The sequence below is a fragment of the Chlamydotis macqueenii genome, chromosome Z (genome assembly GCF_036417535.1).
Source record: "Chlamydotis macqueenii isolate bChlMac1 chromosome Z, bChlMac1.mat, whole genome shotgun sequence".
Classification (NCBI taxonomy): Eukaryota; Metazoa; Chordata; class Aves; order Otidiformes; family Otididae; genus Chlamydotis; species Chlamydotis macqueenii.
Window position 1 is genome coordinate 60,639,344 of NC_141593.1, and position 22,120 is coordinate 60,661,463.

Sequence of the window (22,120 nt, forward strand, 5' to 3'; positions counted from 1 at the left end):
CAGTGCCAGTAAAATCTATTAAGTGAGCAATAAAACTTAAGTGGTGTGATTATCAAAGCCAGTTTATTAATACCAAAGAAGTATGAATATCAAAACCAGCTATATTATTAATAGAGAGGCTGGAGACAAAGGGAGCAATTTTAAACAAAAGAGAAGATTCATAAATCTGACTAAATGGAGTGGTTTATTATTTTAATAATAATGCATTTACTAATAACTTAACCTATTTCCTGCACGCTCTTAGCTGTGTCCTACATGGCAGGTTTACACCTCCCCTGTCTCTAACTATAACCTTAAAGAATCAACTCGTGAACACAAGGATCCAGAAAATGCTCATTAAGGTATGGGGAGGATTACAGTGCATTACCAGAACACTGCAAAAAGAAATCAGTACTTTATCCATCTGCTGGTAGATCCTTTACCTGTTTGCCCTTTTAAGGTCATTAACAAATTCTGCAGATTGTTGATGTCTGATTTCACTGCTTTTTGTGAGTCTCTCCAAAGCACTCACTAATTCTTGCACTCTAGCCTTCAGTTTCTTCTCCCTGGATCAGGAGAAAAAGAGGGAGAAAACTATTGTCAAAACATAAATAACACTTCAGCTTGCAAGTGCACAAATGGCAGCACAAGAAATATAGAAGAAGAGAGAGCATAGGCATTTTCTTCTATGAGATACTCTTTTCTTTCAAATAAGCCATGGTAGTGAGATTCAAAATGTTGATAAAGTAAGTATTTTAAGTATTGGTAACTGTATCAACTATGAACCAAAAACTAATCACATGAGGTGTGCCAAAATAGAAGTAAGGTACCGTATAATATTTTAACACTACAAATATCTCTACAAGGGAAGCTTAGTGCTTACTCTGGGGAGCAGTAAGCACTAAAGCTCAGGGTTTAAGCTGGCTTTAAAAAGCATTTCCCAGGGCAGATGCTTCTTCCTGGTGAGCTCCCTGCTGCAGAGCTGATGGCTGCCCACAGCCTGCTCCTATACAGACATGGGACCTGCAAGGGTACTGATGTGGAGATGCAGGACCCTTTCTCTGTGACCCATCCTTGTGGCATAGGCATCCCAGAGGGAAAACCATCAGATTTGGGAGAAAAAAAAAATGAGGAAGGAGTAAGAATTACATAGAACTGGGCTACATCGGGATGAAGTTAGATGCTGCAATGTCAAACGTTGCATTTGGGAACTTTGCAGGTATGGAGACATTTGTCCATGCTTTGCTACCTAGAGAACTGCTTTGCAGTGATTTGCTTTTCCCTCCTGTTTTTGTTGCAGTGCTGCCGAGTAAATCGGATTTCATCCCCGTAACAAAACTACCACTAGCTCCCACAGAAGCCCACTGAGCCCCATGGGAATGAACACCCTGAAGTTTGTGAAAGCTCCCCGGATCGGGCACACGATGCTCCTCGAATCCCAGCCCAGCAGCCTGCAGTCCCGAGGCTGGCCTGGCAACGGCAGCATTTTATAACGGACAGCACATGCGGCACGGATCGCCGTGCCCGGCTTCAGCAACAGAAGGGCTTTCACAAAGTCAGCCAGGGAAATATTCCAAGTTGGCAGTTTATCCCAATACACTGCAGACGCTGGTTTACTGGCCAAATTAAAAAGGACATAACAGGGGCCTTGTTGATGAAGAACCATCAGTATTCTTTATGCATCCTTTCATTGAAGTAACATACTTTCACTTTTCAAATTACTCAGTCTTGTTCCCTACTTGTTAAAAGCTCACTATCATCCACCCCAATTTTTTTTTTTTCATATCTTATCTTAGCTGTCAGAAAGACTCAGCACAGTCTATGGCCAAAATTTGTCTTCTGCAAAAAAAAAAAAAAAAAAAAAAAAAAGAAAAAAGAAAAAAAAAATTCCAAGTTTTACTTGCAATATAAGATAAATAAGAAAAGGTCAGATCCAGCAAAGGCCAGACCCGCTATCTCACATGTGTGTGGCACTATTGATACAAGCTGTACAAGGACAGAACAGTAAATCTGTTGGTTGTCTCCTCTGAAGAATGCCACAGCCAGGGGCTCTGGTGAAGGCTCAGCAGCACTGTGCCCAGCCCTGTGACCTAGCATGAACAGAAAGTCTGACGGAGTAACCATCTCTAGTATTCACATGGGGAGAAAAGAAAAGTAGAAATCATGTGAGGCTGATTTAAAGGAATAGCTGTGAAAACACTGTACACTGTCTCATGGGAAAGAATCCTGTAGAGCCACGATTTCCTGTAGCTGAAGTCCTTAACACACCTGCTGTAACAAAAGCTGTGGGGAAAAGAAACACAGTAGAAAGACTTGGGGGAACCTGTCATGCACGGTAAAGTTTGGCTGCTATGGTAACTGTTACCTGATAAAACTACTACATCACCTTTTGTCTGGTTTTGCACCCACCCTTTCAACCAGCCATGCTCAGTGCAAACTCAGCTAGAAGATCAAGAGGTTATTTCTTTACACTTAGCCTGTAACATCTTTGCCTTGCTGCTTGACAAAGATACAGAGCCAGCAGAGCGGAAAGCACCCTGGGCCTCCACCGGCTAGTTAAACAACTTTCAGATACTAGTTCTGAACCATCTAGCTAAATAGGTAACAGGGGTAATCCTTCAAGTCTATAGGTGCCTCAAATTTAGATTTATACCAGAAAAACACATCTATCCCCTAAACCGACAAGATGCAGACAGTTCCTTTAGTTTTTCTTGATGTCTTCAAGTTAGTGAAAACAGCACTAGCTAGTGTCTACTCCCACCTTAATCTCAGCGAAAGCAATGGGTAGTTTGATTGCACATGCTGAAATGTCCCAAAATCCAACAAAAACACCACATCGGGATCTAATTCTACTCTTACTGTTCCCGATTTGAAACATGCCTATCTAGATGTCTTTACTTCAAGAAGCATTTCATAGAACAAGTAACACCTGAGTAGACAGACACTGCAGCAACAATAAAGGCACACTAAATATCATGTTTTAGTGTGGGAAATGGAGACACAGATACACTTGGTTAACAACTACTACATGCAAAAACACATAAGGTTTTCTTCTGCAGCACTGTACCTTCTATTTTAGTAGCAGATAAGAGACCTCAGGCCTGTACCCCACTGGCTGGTCAGCAAATGCTCCATCCCTTCATAAAACTCCCATGGGTCATAATGCTTACTCTTCCCACTCCCCTCCATTTCTATCACTAATTACCTCAGTTTGGACAGAAAGAATTGTCCTTATTTGTGTGTCTCCAAAATGGATTGCTTAGTTGGGCAGCGAAGGGGAGTGATAACGAATCCTGAGGTGCTATGTGTATTCCTTTAATGCACTGTTGTCATGGGATTTCTAGCACCACTTCACTTTCCTGATTGCTATTATAAATCAGCAGGATATGAAGAATCAGCCACTACAGGCTTAATAAAACAGAGTATTTCAAAACAATAGTCCTAGTCATATACAGCATTTTTCAGGATAAGAATGTGCCAAGGCTGCAAACCAGGGATGGAACTGCATTTCATGCACCAACCACATGAGCATCCCCCCTCTTCAGGCACAGCCTGCTGCTGCCAGATGCTCTTCCAAAGTCCAGAGAGCAAACCAGCATAGCAGATCACGTGCCAAACTCACATGGCTATCATGTCCCAGGGCTGTAATACAGATCAGTATGGATCCCAAGAAAGCATTTATGTGTGTATTTTGTTGGGAAGAGGGAAGGAGAAGCAAGTATTTTTAAGAGAACATAATTTCTGTGAGCCCCCAACTCACAAGTCAATTGGATCACAGAAGTCAGAAGAGATTTTACTCCCAACAGTTCCTTTTCCAACTGGCTACTGCTGCTGAAGCTGCAGAAAACACAGCCGCAGCACAGAGAAAATGAGTGTGTATTCCCAGAAGAGGGAACAAGCTTATGATCTGAAGGCATGGCTTGCTTCCAAGACAGGAGCTCTCTGTTGCAGGATACTCGACAAGTCAGCTGGGGAAATCCCTGACCATTCCCTTTCCAAGGAAAAGCTGAGAATGTATTTGGAGGCCGACAGCCTACTCCAGCATCTGCAAAAAAACCCACTATTTCCAGTGAAATGCCTACTACGATGGTAACAAAGACTTTTGTTTTGTATTTCCATAACCAAAACACCCAGTGAGCCGTTATTAAAGCAGTGTTCAAGGGCTTTTTGTTTCAGACTTATATGATGGTTTGAACAGGAAGGCAAGCGGACAGGGCCTAAGTTTTCTCTGGTTTCAAGGCTGCCGCTGCAGAGAGTGAGGAATTCTGCCAGCGCCATAAAGGAAACTATGTAACACTGGGCACATTTCTGCACTTTCTGTCAGTTTGGCCTTCGCAAAATGACACCATGTTTGGCCCAGAATAATGTAAGCAAGGTCTTGCACACCTTCTATTTTCCATCCTGTCTGGGCTTTTTGAGACATATTCAGGATACATATGCTAGAAGACTTCTCAGGCGGGGATTTTCCTGCCCTTGCTCATTTCTCTGAGAATTCCCCAGTGTTGCAAACAGGAAGCTGCTCTTCCCTGGCATGCAGAAAGTTGATTTCTCTGCCCCTGGCTTGCAGCAGATCCAACCAACTCCCTCTCTTGTGAAAGCACAAGCTATCGCCCCTCTGCCCTGGGGCCAGGAGCACTCACAGCTCTTGCCAAGTCTGGAGCAGAAGAGCGGTTAACAAGCTCTCTCCAAATCAAGAGGTAGGAGTTTCCTGCAGCAGGGCAGAGGAGTGAGGGGCCTTTGGGGTATAATCATCCTACATCTCGCCATCCCTGTAAACATCCTTTTACCCATCAGGAAGCATTGCCTGCTACAGGCAGACACCTTCAAATTCTGGCTCCCCTGTCAGAGTGGCACCATTCACTTCAACTCAGCATCTGCCCCTGAGCTTCGCAGACACAAAGCTCTGAGGCAGGAGCCCGGCAGCCAGTGCAGGGGGACAGAGGCTCGAAGTTTCCTGGGCTTAGGCACCCATGCAGGCCGGCCAGCCTGCAGGCACACGGGCTTTGGGGACGGAGGGAGGAGAAGCACCTCCTGCATGGCTCCTAGCTTTCTGCATGGTCCCTGCTTTGAAGGGGAGGGACACAGGAGGAAAGCTCCTACTCGCTTTCCTAATATCCTCTTGTTGTTTTAAGCCTGGCAGTTTCCCTCACTTCCTCTCTGCCTTTTCCAGTTCAGCTGAACAGGGTGACACAATTGTTTTTTTCTAGGCGTTTGACTCCTCTTCAGGAGGTAACAGTTGGACATCTAAAAGGAATGCAGATTATTTGCTGGTGTAAGATGCTGTAGTGCTTTTTTTGCTGACTGTTAGATGCTTAGAGCAGATCTGAAAAATCAGAGGGTACCACAGACATGTGTTATACCTCTGGCAGCGGGGAAACAGGCCAGGTGTGGTCCTGAAACAACAGATCGGCAGCAAAAAGAGTGAACAGGCCTGGAGGGAGGCAGCAGCATGCCTGCTGCACTCCCTGCTCAAACCTCCCACCCAGCTTTCCCAGCCCAGCCTGGAAGCTCTCCAGACCTGGAGCTATTTGGAGCTCCCTGTGACGCTTACATCCAAGTGCACAGCAGCTCAGCAGTTCAGATAACCACACAGTGGTAAAGAGAACTACTTAGTCCACGTCGAAAATAGAGGAAAATGATGGTTATCTGTGATGCATGTAGAAAAAATAGCTACCCTAGGTGCTTCTGAGTAATGTGACCCTTGTATCACCATGAGTAATTTCTCTTCTTGCAAGGAAGTTTCTCTCAGTGGGGTGCTCTGGGGGTATTCCCAGAGACAGGCCGTGCCCCCTGAACCCGTCAGGCAGCCAAGGGAAACCACGGCAGGAGACCGCACAGTCATAAAAAAGACAGAGGTCCCCGAAATTTGCAATAACTGAATCCATGCTGGTCTCTGTTTTTCAAATATCTCAAAGTTGCCTGTCTCCCCATTTAATGAACATGATAAAGAGAGATGAGAAATAAGCAAATGTAACTGACAAAAAGCAGTGATAATGCATTGGAAAAAACTCATCAGTAGCTACTAAACACCGGCCCCCACCTCTCTCCCCCCCACTTACATCAACTGTATATTCATCCTGTACTTTGGTCAAACTGAAAGAGGATTTCACTCATTCAATTCTTAAGAGCCATTTTAAATCCAAATCATTACAGTACGATGTGTTCTAGGCATTCCTCTTTTCATTTCCAATACTTAGCCTTACTGATGGTCAAGAGAGATCCGAATTTCAGAGATGCTTCTACCTAATCCTGGATCCTGCTACCACTGAAATAAGGATGGCCCTTGAAAAGATGACAAAGCTAAGATGTCACGTGAAGTCTATGGAAGTTTAAAAGAAAGGAAGGTGGCTTGATTTATCTCTGATGGACATTGTGTCAGGAAACAGTCACTGCCATGCCTTGGCATGGCTTTCTGTTGAAATGGTTGCTCTATCAAAACAAGAAGTTCAGCACAACACAGGGTTGCTGTCTTCAGACAGGCATAACGACCTAAGACTGCAAAGAACATTACTGTGTCTCAACAGACACATGGAAGCTATTGCAATAGGATTAATTTTCTATGTCCTGCTAGAAATACCTGCAGTTTCTACTTCCAGAAAGGCAGGACCATAGCTGTGTGCAAAATGTCCTTTTTGTTAAGAGAAAAAGAACTGTTTGCCTGACCTACTGATTACCATCCTTTTCCTTCCCCATTACAACTTCTCAACTTGTGAATCACTTACTAGGTTATCTCTTAGTTCAAAAGCCATCAGACATGGTAAGTATATAGCTGCTTTGTTGTGTTGCCAGGTGGAAAGTCACCCTTTGTGAGGGAGATACTGAAACATGTCTAGACTGACACAATTCATGTAACCCTGCACAGCCATCAGAGATCATGATTTTGTGCCAACTGATGATCCAGCTGAGGTCTGAACAGTCAGCCTAGTTACAAAGTGTTTTGTCTGCCATGGTCCTTACCTAGTATTGTCAGATCCTTCCTGCCCAAATACTTTGATGCTTATAAAGGATTCTCTAAATACATACACAATGTAAAACCCAATGCAAACAGAAAAAAACTGCAGAAGAGACTGCAGGAGGACCTCAACAATCTAAGCATTTCTAACAAGGCCTGAGAGATGGAGAAGTTTCAGTCTTGCCAGCTTGGCATTTTTCACAAAATGGAAGAACTCAGCAGAAAAAAGAACATATTAGTTGTATCACCATTATTATCACCCTGCTAAAGCAAGAGTATTTCCCATCTGGAATGTTTCTTACTGCCTCCTTGCTGCAATCTCTAATGCATTTATAACCTGGTGTTCCTACTGAGTTATAAACTCATACAAGTCAACTACAGCGCTCCCTTCCTATGCTGAAGCAGAGCAGAACAGCAAGGAAGATGTCTTGAAGGGGGCCTGTAAGAAAGATGGGGACAAACTTTTTAGCAGGGCCTCTAGCAATAGGGCAAGGGGTAATAGTTTTAAACAAAAAGAGGGTAATTTTAGACGAGATATAAGGAAGACATTTTTGACAATGAGGGTGGTGAAACGCTGGCACAGGTTGCCCAGAGAGGTGGCAGATGCCCCATCCCTGGAAACATTCAAGACCACGCTGGATGGGGCTCTGAGCAACCAGATTCAGTTGGAGATTCCACTCTACGATTCTACGTCATTTTAAGGCCTCTCTCAGAGACTGTGTAATGTGCTTGATTTGGGGGTATTCAAGCAGATCCTCTCTTACAAAACTGGCCTTTGGCATAATCAACGAGGTGTCAGTGCCAGGTCACGAGGCTGCTGGGAATACATTTTTTGCCCTCCCAAGAACAGTGTTTGCCACCAACAAGCTTGTTTATGGACATCATAGAACCATGGAACAGTTTAGGTTGGAAGGGACCTTTAAAGGCCATCTAGTCCAACCCCCCAGCAAGGAGCAGGGACATCTCCAACCAGATCAGGCTCAGACCCCTGTCGAAAACCTTGAGCCTTTTTGTTATATTTTTCTCTCCTCCACTTCCTCAGAGGGTGGGGAAAGTGAGTGAGAGGCCGCGTAGCTTGGTCCCAAGTGGGGCTAAACTGCAACGATGGGTTTTAATGCTGAACACTGCTACGGGACACTCTGAGTCCTACTAGAACAAACACATTATGAAACAATAAATGAAGAATCTCTTCTGCTTTGAATTTCTGATGATGGGCATTACCAATGACAACTTGGGGAGCCTCACAACTTGCTTCTGGATTCCAGATTTATGACAAAATCTGCAGTCTGCAGAGAGAAGACAGGCTACCTCTCTGTGGATGGGACTGTCCTGCTGCAAAGCCATTTGCAGACTATGAACAAATAAATGCTTCCAAACCACACCAAAATCGAAACCGTAACTGCATCCTGCTGTTTTATTTGGGTTTCACTCTATTTTAATTAACTGAGAAGAACCTGACAGTTCTGCAGCAACAGAAAGAGAGAATGAGAGAGTAGCAGAGGGAGGAGCTGCCAGAATTTTCGTCTCTGCAAAGACAGGGTGTGGAGGAGGCAGTAAGCAGGGCTGCTGATTGATACCACACTCTCTGACAAACAAAGACTCAAAATCAAATGGATGTTTGCCCCTTGCAGCTGCTGTCCCCTGCACCAGTGTCTACTGTGTGGCGTAACAACAGATGAGTCCAACTGCTGGATGTGTGCACTAACTGCAACTAGCACTGAAATACTCCTGAACATTGGCATTTCAATATTGCTTCTAGACCACAGATTCAGTGTGTGATACTCACTTGTTTCACATCTCCCTCCTGCCACACAGCACACACAGTTACTGCGCAAAATAACTTTCTACTTTGAATTCTGGTCCTACTTCTTTGGTGGGTGAGGAGGGTGCTAGGGGGAGCCACCAGGATCTCTCCTGGTTCACAGACAGTGCCAGCACTTTTTTTCCCATACAAGTGGGAAGAGCATTGAGGGATCACGACACGCTAAGTGCAAGGATTTAAATCCACTTTGTTCCTAAAGACATCACAGTCACTTCAGACTACTCTGTATTGTTGTAGCACTTGCAGAGAGGAAAATGCACTTTGATTACTTTTAAAACTCTTTTGTGGATCCATGATGGTATAAATTTCATTGTGATATATGAGGCTCTATTTATGCAGGACAGCAGTTACGAACTGCTGGTACTTTTAGCACAGCTGTGGCTAAAAAGGTTCCAGTAACCTTCCTCCATGTCCTAGACAGACCTTCTACTGGCCTTCAGAGAGAAGACTTCAGGATAAGGAGACTAACCATTCAGTTTGATTTGGCTGGCACATGGATTAGAGAGAAAAATACCCTGTCCACGCAGCTTGTGGGAACTATGCTTGAGCCCCACTGGCAGTAGCAATCACATTTAGTACAGTTGTATTTCCATTATACAGAGAGTCTTCACTCCAAAATTTATGTACAGTTTAATCTGATTATTTTTCTTCCCCATTTCTGGCTGACAAACTGTACTTGCTAGAAATCCATGCTAATCAACTTAAAGCCTAGTAGATAAAGCAAAGTTTTTTTCTCTGTGTTGTCAGCAAACCACAGGTCATGACTATACTCAAGCCTCCGCTAACTAAGGTCACTGGCATCTTCTCAAAATCCAGGAGAAAATATAACAAGAACGAGAAGAAGCTGCAGCTTGAGCGAAGACCGAAAATGCCAGTGGGGCTCCTCACACCAGGACTGGAGTGTGAGGAGTATGGGGGAGGCCACTGGCTCTATACAACGTTTATGCAAAACACTTTTTTGATGGGTTTTATCCACCCACACACAAATTACAGTTTTGATTATTCTAACCACAAAATTTTGTTTCATGCATCAAGCAAACTAAACACTCAGCAACTGCCAGACTATTAAGCAAATAGTATGAGATGTATTGATCCTGCAGCAGTAACGATCTTATATTTTTACATAATGCCTTTCAGGCTTAAGTGTCCCTAGGCACACTACAAGTCTCATCTATTAAAAAGGACTTCAGGAATGAAGCACCACAACTGCCTGAGAGGACTTTCTACCACTAAAGAGGGTGCAAAGACCAGAAAAGCAAAATACACTCTTCCCATCCAAAATTCTTAATGGCATTTTGTACAAGATCTAAATACAATGACCAGATTAGATATTAGATAGCCATGTCTTAGAAAAGATGGAACAAGTACTGAAACAGCTATCAAAACATTGAATATCTTTGTCATTAAGTTTACAACACAGCTGGTGCAGCAAAAACTGCTGCACAAATAGCTAGTTAATGTATAAGTGTACTGAAAGCTTTTGCTTAAAACCTGGCTGTTGATAAAAGCAGTTTGTCAAGACATCAATTTCCTCTCTCAGTGGAAAGCTAATGCTTCACACAACAATGTCATTTGTAATTGAACTGTGGCTCTACTTACATACTCAGCTAGCAAATGCAGCATCTGAGTAATGAAAATCACTGCAATTCCCACTGCTGTAACTCCTATTCAAGTTCTGATCTGTGACCAACCTTCTTCACCGAAGATCACACTTCAAATCCTGTCTTCACTAAAGGTTTTCTGCATGCTCTCAAGCAAGTCACATCACTGTTTTGTGTCTCATATTCTTGCCTGAATATGGACACTCCTGACATTTTGAGGGTTTTTACAGATACAGTTAATCTGAATTTCAGAGAACCTCAAAGAGAATGGAGCTGAGCACCATGTTGAGAACTTTCACCAGCTTGAAGAACAACAGCAAAGGAGAGAGGAAGGTCGGAAGAACTTCGATCCTTTTCCTTCTCACAGGAAAAATCAGTGATCACTCTTAATTCACTTGAGGGCAAGAGTGAAGACTCAAAACTAAAACTCACCCTGGACCTACAGAACAAGTCATATCTCACGAGAAGGAAGCTGCTTACCTCCTGAGTGCATTTGTCAGCTCAGCAGTCAGTTCACTCTCACTGTATGGTCTCAGCTCAGCTAGTGTTAACGGTGTTGCGGTGCCATCACTGCATTCCTGAGAAATGAGGAAAGGACATCTAATTTGAAGTTACTTACCATCTTAATGGGAAAACTCTGAAAACCTCGTAGTTCACAGCTACTTTTAAAAAGGAGGCCATGTCACAAGAACATGGCAGTGTAGCAACAGACCAAGAAATGGACCAATGGATTAACACATCACAAATCCTTCTAAATGTTTCCTGAACCACCACAGCTCACTGATTCGCAGAATTCTGCTATAGCGGGCAAAACTGCTGGTGCCTTATGTTACTTTTGACACCACACTTGAAACAAAGAAGCACTGGATCAAACAATTCAGATGATGCTTTGCCAGAAACAAATCAGAAAGACACAGTTATACACTAGCTCTGGATTTTGTTTTTAATCATATTACATAGGTTTTCTGGGGACACAGCATCAAAATAACAGGATGAAAGTTTTTTAGGTATCACTATTTCTTCATGCAAATTATTAATGTAAATGCAGAAATGTTTATTTTGCACTATACTAAGGGAGGAAAAGTCTTCCTTCTCAAATCATTACAAACCTGAGTTGGGAAAAAGAGACTGTCATTACAATGCTCTAACTGCTTCATAGAAATGAGCGCTATTTTTTTTATATTTTGTGTTTGGAGTAGGGGGAGGATGGCGTTTTGCTTAGACTCTCTTCCACTGTTTCCAGAGACCGGCAACAGGCGAGACACAACATGTTTAACCACAGCAGCTTGACTGCTTGGCAGGAACGGCTTTGTTGCTCTCTGCCTCAAAATGACAACCTTATTTTAGCCCAAGCTTAACAGTAATTCTGCAAAGTCCTCGTAAGCCACAGAGGACAGGTTCTTTCCCACATGGAAAGAACCACCTAACAACACAATTAACGTGCTAAAGACTGCTATAGGGAGGGAAGGGTACAATAAATAGTGTTTATGCTGATTTTGGAAACTTGTTTGACCCCTGACCTTGCTCAGTTTGTCTTTGCTTCCACTGCTGGTTGAGCTGAGAGACCTCATTCTCTGCTCTTTTTGCTCTTCCACTTCAGACTTCAAGTGCTCAATATGGACGAGGTAGGCCTGCTCCTGGGCCTCTCGAGTGCTCAGTTTCAATTCCAATGCCTTCTTCTCCTTTTCCAGCAGGTAAAGCTGTGCCTTGAGCTCTGCCATCTCCTCCTGTTGAAGAAACATTATCAGCATGCTGCCTCATGGGACTACACACCTAAAGGAAGATAAGGTTAAACAAGTTTTTTATCTGCTCCGCCTACTTGACTGTTTTTTCCATACAGAACACCATCAGCATCTAAATGGCTTTTTATAATCACATAGTATATTCGTCAAAAGACAAGTATATCTTGAGACTGAGTATGATGAGCTGTGCCATGCCTTAATCAGCCTCAGAAATAAGCTGAGGCAACAGAGCAGCTAATGTGGTGCTGAAACTAGAGTATCAGGGATCTGACAGGGTTGCCACAGCTGCTGAAATTTTCTTTGCTTCTATGTTCCCCTTCAGAGATCACTGCCCTGAGAAAAAGAGTGTCTGACCTTCCTGTCCAAACAGTTTCTTAAATGTCAAATTTCATTTTCTTATTGATAAATAAGAATTAGAGTTGGAATAGATGTGAGGGACCAGGACAGCAAACACTGCTCATGTATTCCCACCTCGTAATACCACCCTCTGTGGTAAAATGAGTTAGTCAAAAAGGGCAACTGGGCATACCACCATCGGATGTCCGTTTTTAATTTCACTCCTCTAGATGTCCAGAATCCCAGCTGTATACAACTGGAGGCTAATAAAGTTGCACTCTCTTATATTCTTCCATAAATACCTCCACAGAAGATGGACACGGGTACTTAATAGAAAGAAGCTCAATTCTGAGAGCTAGTTCTTGTGTGTAATTCTTCTGCCACTCCGATATTTATGACAACTATTACAACAGTCTGTCAACTATTGTAACACAACAAGTGCTATCTGGGGATAGACCTCTGCTATGAGAGTGGCTGGGCAGAAGTGTAAGAATAAGGCATGAGTGCAGTGACCCTTCTTTCAGCACTTGCTCCCAGCCTCCCATGAAAAGCAGCCAGTGGGTACCCTGAACCAGAAGGCTCTTTGTGTTTAACCACACTTCAGAAAAGTTTATTCCACAAAACATCTAGTTATTTTCTGAACCCAGGAAAACCCAGCATCGACAAAACATTTAAAGAGATAGCCCTAATATATAATTTACTTATATGTTAAAAAAAAATCCATTAAACAAACCAAAGGCTGCCAAAACAAAAAAAAAAAAAACAAAAAACCATCATCTTCAGCCCAGGATCATGTTCTCACTGTTGAGTCTGCTGTGCCCAAGGTCACCTCATGGGTAAATACTAAGTTCATGCAGCCATTTTCGGTATTACAGTTCAGTTCTAGACTTCCCCACTGTGTAAACACCTCTGAAAGACAGAAGTTTCTTGTTGTATGGCCAGTCTAGGAACTTTTTCAAACAAAACTCTGTATTCTAGTCACAAAAATACCAGAGGTATCTTACCTTATCCTTCAAAAATAATGCTCTTTTTATTATATCCATTATTTATAAAGATTACACAAACACAAATCTTGGCACACATTTAGACTAAGTTTTCTGAACCTACGTTCTTATCAAAAATTTGCTGTCTGAAATCAGTGTAAGCAGTGCATGTAGGTGTAGCACAGTTACAACCAGCACATAGTAATCACAGGTAATCATTGGCTTACTCAGAATCACTAACCATGCAAAAATAAAATCCATATCCTAAAAACCCTCAGGCTTGGAAAGGTTTGTATGGGCTTTAAAATAATTAATTTATTAATCTACTTATTTGTGAACGGAAGGTTAGAAGCACAATCAGTTTCATTCAAATGTGGTTTACAAAAATTTAGCTGTTAGGCAAACTTACCATTCATTTCCTTTGTCAACAGTAAAAATGTAAATAATACTGATAAATAATGATGGGGAAATTTAGTTACTGGAGTTGAACTGGATTGTCTGGTATACTTAAGTGTATGCATTTAGCTTCTTAAGGCTCTAATTCTAAAGCCATTAATCTACTTAGCCTGCTTAGTGAAGGCTGAGAAGTAATTTGAGCAGAGTAGTTTCGCACTTAGGCGAATAGAAGATACTGTTGACAGAGGGCTATCTATGTGGGAGGGTCATGACAAGATCTTCCCAGGCTGGAAGTTGAAGCTAGCCAAATTCAGCCTAGAAATAAGGAGGTGAGATAGAGATATATATATATATAAGGGATAAAAGAAAAAGGTGATAAAAGAAAAAGGTGATCCACTGCAACAATGAATCTGTGGAACAGATTTTTCCCATCACTTAAAATTCTTAACTTAAAGACTGGATATTTGATTGTACAACATGTCCTAGCTCAAAACAAATTTGAGGATCAATGTTTAACTCCTTTGTTTATGAAGACAGTAAGATTAGATCATCATCCAGGAATTCACAAGTTTGCATCCTGTCCCAGAAGACATATCATGGACTCCAAAAGCACTCTCCACTTCAGTTTTCTCATGTCAAGACAATATGACTTTGAAGTACAGAAGCAAAGACAAAGCATGGGAAAAGTGGAAGACCAGTCAGCCAGTGTCTTGCAAAGGCTCCCAGGGAAGGAACAGGAAGTAACTGAAAGACTAAAGTTAAAAATTAAAACTACAGTTGACGATTCTGGTATGGACACATGCAATCTGTGAGGCAGGGTGGCAACAGTAATGTGGGAAAATTTAAGCAGCTCGGGTTTACTTAGAGAGTTAATTAGTCTTTACACATGCAGTATTTTTTTCCATGAAAATATGTTTTCTAAAGATAGCATCTAAATTTCATTTCATTGACAGCATCACCTTTGTAGAGTTACCAGTCCCTTTTTTCTAATTACAGGACGCTGGTGAAACATTTTGCAGTTTAACATACCTGCTTCTTCAGAGTGTGGGCCTAAAGCACCAGTGGCATTTACAAAATGAAACCCTGAAGGAGGAGGTAGCAAGTGGTCACTCTTCCAGTTGATTGCAAAAGACTTATACAACGTGTGCTAATTCACAAGATTCTAGCACCAAATTTAGCATTCAATTCAGGACTAATTAACTGAATATTGAGGAATATTTTGTACTTGCAGTCATTCCGTAATTCTGAATTTGGATGAAAACTTGAATGAAAACTAAATACTCCTGACTCAATATAATAAACACCACAGCATCCTCAAAATTAAAACTTGTGTTGGATGTGGTCATGTCAGAATAACAAAAGAGCAAGGATTCTTATGTGGCAAAAAAATTCTAAAAGTCACGAAAAGGAACTCCAGGAGGATCACAGTACACAAAGTGGAATAAACCAGTCTTCAGAAGTAAAACAAGAATCAGAGCAGATAAATGCCATGCTCTAGTTAACTATACTTTACTATATACAAGAGCATGAAATGCTGTAACAGAAGTGGACAATGGGATTTTTAACATTTTCCACAAAGAGATGGTAGTCTCAAAGCACATTATGAACAATATTATCACCACCTGTACACAAAAAAAAAGGGAAAATTATCAGTGTCGAAAGCTGAGACTTCTTATCTAGATTAAGTCCTTTGAAATGCAGAAAGGCTGTAAACCAAGAATTATTTACACCCATCAGAAGTAATCTCCTTGCTAACTGGGGCATGACGACAACTGACCTCAAAGCAAGACCACTGAATAATGGCAAACTGCAGACGAGAATATATTTGGAAACATGGTTAATTATTGCTTGAAGCAAAGAACTGGATTTTACAGAAGTACTGGCAGACCATGACATCTGACAGTCTGAATCAGTAAAAAAAATAAAACAGGGCAACAGAGAAGCCATCCCCAAACTATCTTTTTATGGATCATTTTCATCAATAATCACGGACTAATAGTGTAAAGGCAGGCATTTTCAGAACATTATCAGCATAACACATAGATGCAAGAAGCACTACGGCTGATGGGGTGATCAGTTTTTACTGGGACTCACAAACGAGAGGTGCCGAAAGATGCAGCAGATTCCAATACAAATACAAGCTTCAGGAAGACAGCAGCAGGTCGCGAGACTCAGCAATGCAGGAAATCCCTGAGTAGCTCAACCAAGCTGTATCATCCTTGCTAAGAATGTAAAAGGGAGGGAACAAATTAAGAGCTCCTACATGTTGAAGTCCTCTGCACAGATGAGTCCATCTGCTTCAAGTTAAATAAAATACCATAAGAAAATTTAAACAGGGGCATACACTATTCTGTACAAGGTACATATTCCAAATAATAGATACAAACAATATACTCAGAAACTCAAGACATCCATGAGTCCTGCCCTTAGGTTCCGCGATGATATAGCTTGCTGAACATTATGAGCAAGGTGTAATGCAGACCTGAGCAACAACCATGGACACTAATAAGGCAGCAGTTCTCTTGGGACCAAAGCATGCAGAGTGTAGCTGTGCCTTTTGTAATGCTTTATGCATGGAAGAAAGGCAGGAGTTTTCAATTTCTGAAGTAGAAGAGCACTTACCTACAAATCCATTCCAAGTTTTGACGAACTTGAGTTTTCATCTTATCCCTTTCAGAAACCTAGGGACTTCCTACAGTTGTGCATTCCAGTAATTACAACAAATTATAATGAATAACAGTACTGTCAGTTTCTCTCTACCAGAAAGGACTGAAGGTGACTTCAGCCACTTATGTAAAATGTGTGTCTATTCTGGTACGCAATGCACACAAACCAACCAAAAAGAAATGCTTATTCTTCTTCCTCTAGAGACAATTTCTGCCATGAAAGACCAATGTGCTAGGTCCAACCAAAAGCTCTGTGTGGACACTGTATGTCAAAAACAAGTCAGATGATTGCTTAGTGAACAAAAGGACCACCAGCACTCAAAACTGTGCCAGAAATTAAGATATGTAACTGTTTGTGTTCTTCCTAGGTCAGGGAATTGCAAGGTGTCCTGGTTTTATTTAGTAAGGGTGGTAGCTATTTAGCTATGGTGGTAGCTTCTGCAAGAAGCTGCTAGAAGTTGTTTCCCCTTTGTTCAGTGGACTCTGCGGGGCCTAGGGGAGACCCGGTGCTGGCCAGGGCTGAGCCAATTGGAAGCAGAATGTTCCATGATAATGCTTCTGTGACAATGTATTTAAGAAGGGGAAACATTAGAAAAAAAAAGTGAAGATGTGAAGAAGCTGAAGCAGAGGCTGAGAGGGGGAGGTGTGGCCCTCACCCTCTGGCCTCCCGTCGGGCGGTCGTCTGGGCCCAACTCGGCCCGGCCTGGCTGCAAGAAGTGGAGAGGAGATGAGATGTGAAGAGAACCTGAGAGGCATCTGCCTGAGCCAATTGTGAAGAATTTATTGTGAGAAGAATGTCTGGCTGCAGACACCAAGGTCAGTGAAGAAGGAGGGGAGCAGTAATGCTGCTCCCGGCAGAGATTCCCCTGCAGCCCATGGTGCAGCCCATGGTGAGGCCGGCTGTGCCCCTGCAGCCCATGGAGGCCCACAGAGGAGCAGAAATCCACCTGCAGCCTGTGGAGGACCCCATGCTGGGGGAGGCGGATGCCTGAAGGAGGCTGTGGCCTGTGGAAGGCCTGCACTGGGGCTGGGGCAGCTCTTCTGCAGGGACTGCACCCCATTTAAAAGAACCCCACACTGGAGCAGTTTCAGGAAGGACTGTAGCCCGTGGGAGTGACCCCAGGCTGGAGCAGGGGAGGAATGTGAGGAGTTCTTCCCCAGAGGAGGACGCCGCGGCGTAAAGTGACAAGTGATGGACTGACCATTCCCTCTTCCCCCCTGTGCCACTCGGGGCCGGGGGGGGAGGAGGTAGAGATAATGTTAAGCCTGGGAAGAGGGAGGGGTAGGGGGAAGTTACCTTGTTCTCTTTCTCATTATCCTGCTTTGGTTTTAATAATAAACAATTAGTTTTCCCCAAGTTGAGACTGTTTTGCCCATAACGGTAATTATTAGAATCTCTCCCTGTCCTTATGTCAAATCTTAAGCCTTTTTTTCCCTTCTATTATCTCTCCCTGTTCTCTTGGAAGGTGGGGGGAGTGAGAGAGAGACTCTGTAGTCTGGTCCTGAGCAGGGCTAAACTACAGCACATGGGCACTAATCACAGCGCATAGCTCTGCAGTATACCTTCACCAATCAATCTAAAGATAAGAGGTAAGAGTGGTGTATAAAACATCTCAGGGAAGATCTGGATGCAAAAGAGAAGAAGGAAGTGTGATATCTGAAATATACATCTAATTATTTACAAATGTCTCCCAGTACATCCTGTACACTTTAATTATAGGGAATATATTGTTGTTGGCCACAACATATTCAAACAACTGACATAACTTTAAAACTATGACTGGTAGCAGGCAATCTTCTTTTCTGAACTGCAAATACTGAATGTGTTATTCCAAAATCGTATTTGTCACCATGGAAAAGTAGCACCCCTAAGAACATAATTATCATTAAGTTACCAGTTAGCCAGCAGTAGCACCTCTGAACAAAAATCTATAGCTTTAGAAGCTTACTAAATTATAAGCATTTGCTGTCCCACATGGTACCATTATCTGACATATCTGCCATTAGTTGATCAAAATAGGACTTGCTAACATGAAGAAATTAAACCTACCTAAACTGAATCAAACCCCAACAATTTCTAAATGCCGATACGTGCTTGTATTGCGTTTACTATGTTCCTCTGTTTTAGTTCACCTCTGTCAAAGTCAATACAGAAGGCAGATTGAAAATGACGTAAGCTCTACACCTGGTCAGTTTTCTAGATCATGTCTTTAGAACTGGACGTATAAATGATGCCTGAGGAACTAGAGTTTTCTCTGAAAATCTCGTTACTGCAAGTTATTACACACTGCACTCTTTGCTCGGGCTCTGAACTGAGCTACAGATTGCAACACAGTGCCTAGAACAGCTCTAGACTTGTGACCGACCACTGGAGAGCATTATGGGTGATAGCTTCTGACAGACCATTCCTCCTCCCATGGGAATATTAAAAGGATGTGAATTTCTTCTGCTTCAGTTCACAAACATTCAAGATGCACATTTGCAAGCGTATAAGTAAAGTAAATGAACTGTCGCTTGGGAAGTGTTGTATCATGCTTTTGGTCACCCTCAAGCAACTTCGCTGCTGTATCTCTTAGAGAGAGCATCTGGCTTGTCAAGGAGAGGATTCCAAGTTTAGAGCCACAGTTGAAGTCCTGGCCTAATTCAAAACACATACACCTCATCACTGTTAATGCACTGTCTTCAGCCACTTTCTGACTACTGGATTTGCAGCCCTGATTATTTCTTTCAACAAAGTTTCCCTTTATCACCCAACGATCACTATCAAAGCCTCCCACGTATGTGACTGAGCATGTTTTGTAACACAGGGGCATTGACAGCACTGCAGTTAGCCTGTTGGATATAAATAAAATACCTTCATTGCCATAAGTTCCTGCATCAAGACCGCATTTTCCAGGTCTAGCCTCTGGCTGTCTCCACGAGGTTTAACGTCATAACTAAGGGGATCAATGTGGATGCTTTCCAGCTCCAGCATTGTCAGTTTCACTGCTGCCCTGTCATTTTTCAACTGCTGGATGTAATCCTTCAGCCGCTGCTCATCCTCCTTTGTAAATTCCGTATCACAACTGCTTGCAGTTGAGCTGGTAGTACTGGAAAGAGAAAGAACAGTATCAAAAAAGATTCGGAGCAAAATCTGTATTTGTATCAAATACTCTACCAATACTTCATAAACACATCTGAGTCTTACTTAGAAGTTCATAGAAAGGACACACGTAGCACGGACTGGACATTGCAATGTTCAGAAGATGCAGAGGGGTGTGACAAATTCAGAAAATAAATTAATTCTCTAAGCTGCATGAGAAAATTTAACCATGTGACAACTTCTCGGCAAAGCCAGATATTTAGTGACAAGTAATAGAGTTACTTTTTCTGAAATGGTGTCATCTGAACCAAGTCTTTTTTTATAAATTAAAAAAAAAAAAAAAGCAAGCTACTTAAGATTTATAATCAACACCCTAGCAGGGCAAGCTTCTCTCTGCTGCTCAGCCACTGAGTCTTCATCTTCTCTGGAAGAAGCATTTGCTAAGAAAAAAAGAATCAACCCAGATGCCATTTATCTCTGCTGATGGCAGTATCAGTTATCATCTCAGACATTTTTAATGGATACTTGTAGGAACCAACTGGAGCAAAATTCCACTGGCAGATGTCAGAAGGTAGCATCTTTGAATTCATGTTAAGGTGTGTTCCTCAGTACACTGACATATCTTCAGGGCTGGAGGGGTTTAAAACCAACTCAAAAGTTAGCAGGATTTTTAATAAAAAGTAATCACCAGAATCGGCAGAACTTCTTCTATCTACAGGCAGCAAACAAATGACTGTCCATTAGTCTGCCTCACAAATCACACAGTGATCGTAGAAAAGGACAATTAATGTCTTAAAGCAGGGGTGGCTCAGTGCTGCCTACCCACCTACATGAATGCCAGTGCTGCAGGGGGCTGAGGCTGACACAGCCATAGCATTCCAGGGCTGAATATAGTTGCAATAACACTAAAAGGAAAATAAAATGGTGTATTGTTTCTATAACCTCACTCCAAGCTGCCTGCTGTCTCCTGAGGTCCTGTAATCAGCTGCTGGGTGAGGGATAAGTCATCTATTAACTGTGCTTGTCTGGAATGCTAGATGATCTCAGTTATCAGCAGGGGAATAAATCACTTTCCGTATCAAATTGCACTGCTGTTCAACATTTTTGTAGGAAGAAAAAAAGCCCCACCCATTACATGCTGTGAGAGTCAGCTTGATTTTTCTTCTTTCTTTTGGTTCTACTTCAGCTAAAGCTACACTGATTTTTAAGTGCCTCAAATAATTGCCACTCTTTCTGCAAATTCCAAGTACAGCCTTCAAGGAGATGGAGAACTGGCAGGTCTACAAAGATTTCTCAAAATCCTTCCCTCTCATAAAATATCACACTACAGTTCTTTACTACAGCTCTCTGTCAATTTCCCATTATTCCTTCCTTTTCTTAGGGATAGTAGGTGTCATATTCACCACAAGTGGAAAGTAGGGTCTGCCTTTTTTTTTTTTTTCCACACATTTCCATCTGCAATGAAGCTAAAACCACCCAGTACCTCCACTACATAGAAACCCTGTCAGGTTTAAGCAAATTTTTGTTCATACGAAGTGCCTCACTAGAGATTCTTAAAACATTTAATAAATATTGCTTTATTGAGCCTAAAAATACCTTTCTGAAGTAGATATTGATATAAAAACCATGGGGATAGACAATATGAGAAATACTTAATTCTGTACCAAAGTTGTGTTGCAAGTTTCCTCAGCACCCACAAATGGCAACTGCACAGCTTTTCTGGATTAAATGTGAACCAGCTGTTGCTGGAGGAAGGACAGCTTTTAAAGCCTACACAGGCTTCAAATCTTGGGACACAAAGAGCTCATCTCAGTTTTCGCTTGCAAAGGAGAGAAAACCTAGCTCTCCTGCTGGGAATGAAACCTGAGCAAAAATGCTGGAAGTCTATTGTTATGTTGTGTTGGACCTTGTACTCACTGGATATTCAGAGATTTTGGCCCTTAAAGATCCACAGCTATGTACATATATTTTAAGGGAGAGCCGCCCAAACTGAGGAAGGCAGCCTGGGTTGTTGCCACTGATACTCAGGCTGCTTTTACTTCAGTCCTGACTGCCTGCCTGGCTGCCTGCCTGTCTGTCTGCAGCTGAGTTGGTTCCTCTGGTGGATTGCTAGCAAGCTGCTCCTCTTCCTTTTTTTTTTTTTTCTTCAAAGAAGGTGAGGGGAGCTTAGAGAGGAAGTGGTCTCAGCGAGCACACAAAGGGACAAGAACCTTCCCTTTTTCCCTCACACTTAGGAGCAAGCCCCCATATCCAGAAGACTGGAAGCAGTACGGGTTGCAGAAAGCCAGAGAACAAAGCCTACTTTAGACTGTTGTAAATATGAGGCTGCATGATGAGGGACAGAAACAACACTGCAGTGTTTCTCAACTCCCACAGCACAGCTCTCCCAGGGTGTGCTCCCTCAGAAGCCCCACCATACAGCTCTCCACAGGCATAACGCTAGTCCGTTCCTGCTCTATTTAAGGGCCCACAGCTGGTGAGCATATGATCCTGAATTTCAGATATTGCCTCTCCCTTCTAACTCCAGTCAGAACAAAGGAAAACAGACTGACAGAATGCAT

The 22,120-nt window shown here is 42.4% G+C and overlaps 2 protein-coding genes across 4 annotated transcripts in view; one reads left to right on the forward strand and one right to left on the reverse strand.

The window, feature by feature from the left end:
- Positions 1–1,848, forward strand: part of DCP2 (decapping mRNA 2) — a 31,318-nt gene extending 29,470 nt beyond the window's left edge. The window contains exon 10 of the mRNA XM_086771208.1: positions 1,280–1,848. Coding sequence (XP_086627334.1) covers positions 1,280–1,312 — 33 coding nt within the window. The 3' untranslated portion in view covers positions 1,313–1,848. The remainder of the gene's footprint in view (positions 1–1,279) is intronic.
- MCC (MCC regulator of Wnt signaling pathway) overlaps positions 1–22,120 on the reverse strand; it is a 212,406-nt gene that overhangs the window by 4,176 nt on the left and 186,110 nt on the right. For all 3 annotated transcript variants that reach the window (XM_086771198.1, XM_086771196.1, XM_086771197.1), the window contains 4 exons: positions 19,332–19,566; positions 11,875–12,081; positions 10,835–10,932; positions 423–545 (listed from right to left, as the gene is read on the reverse strand). In XM_086771198.1, the coding sequence (XP_086627324.1) occupies positions 423–545; positions 10,835–10,932; positions 11,875–12,081; positions 19,332–19,566 (663 nt within the window). The remainder of the gene's footprint in view (positions 1–422; positions 546–10,834; positions 10,933–11,874; positions 12,082–19,331; positions 19,567–22,120) is intronic.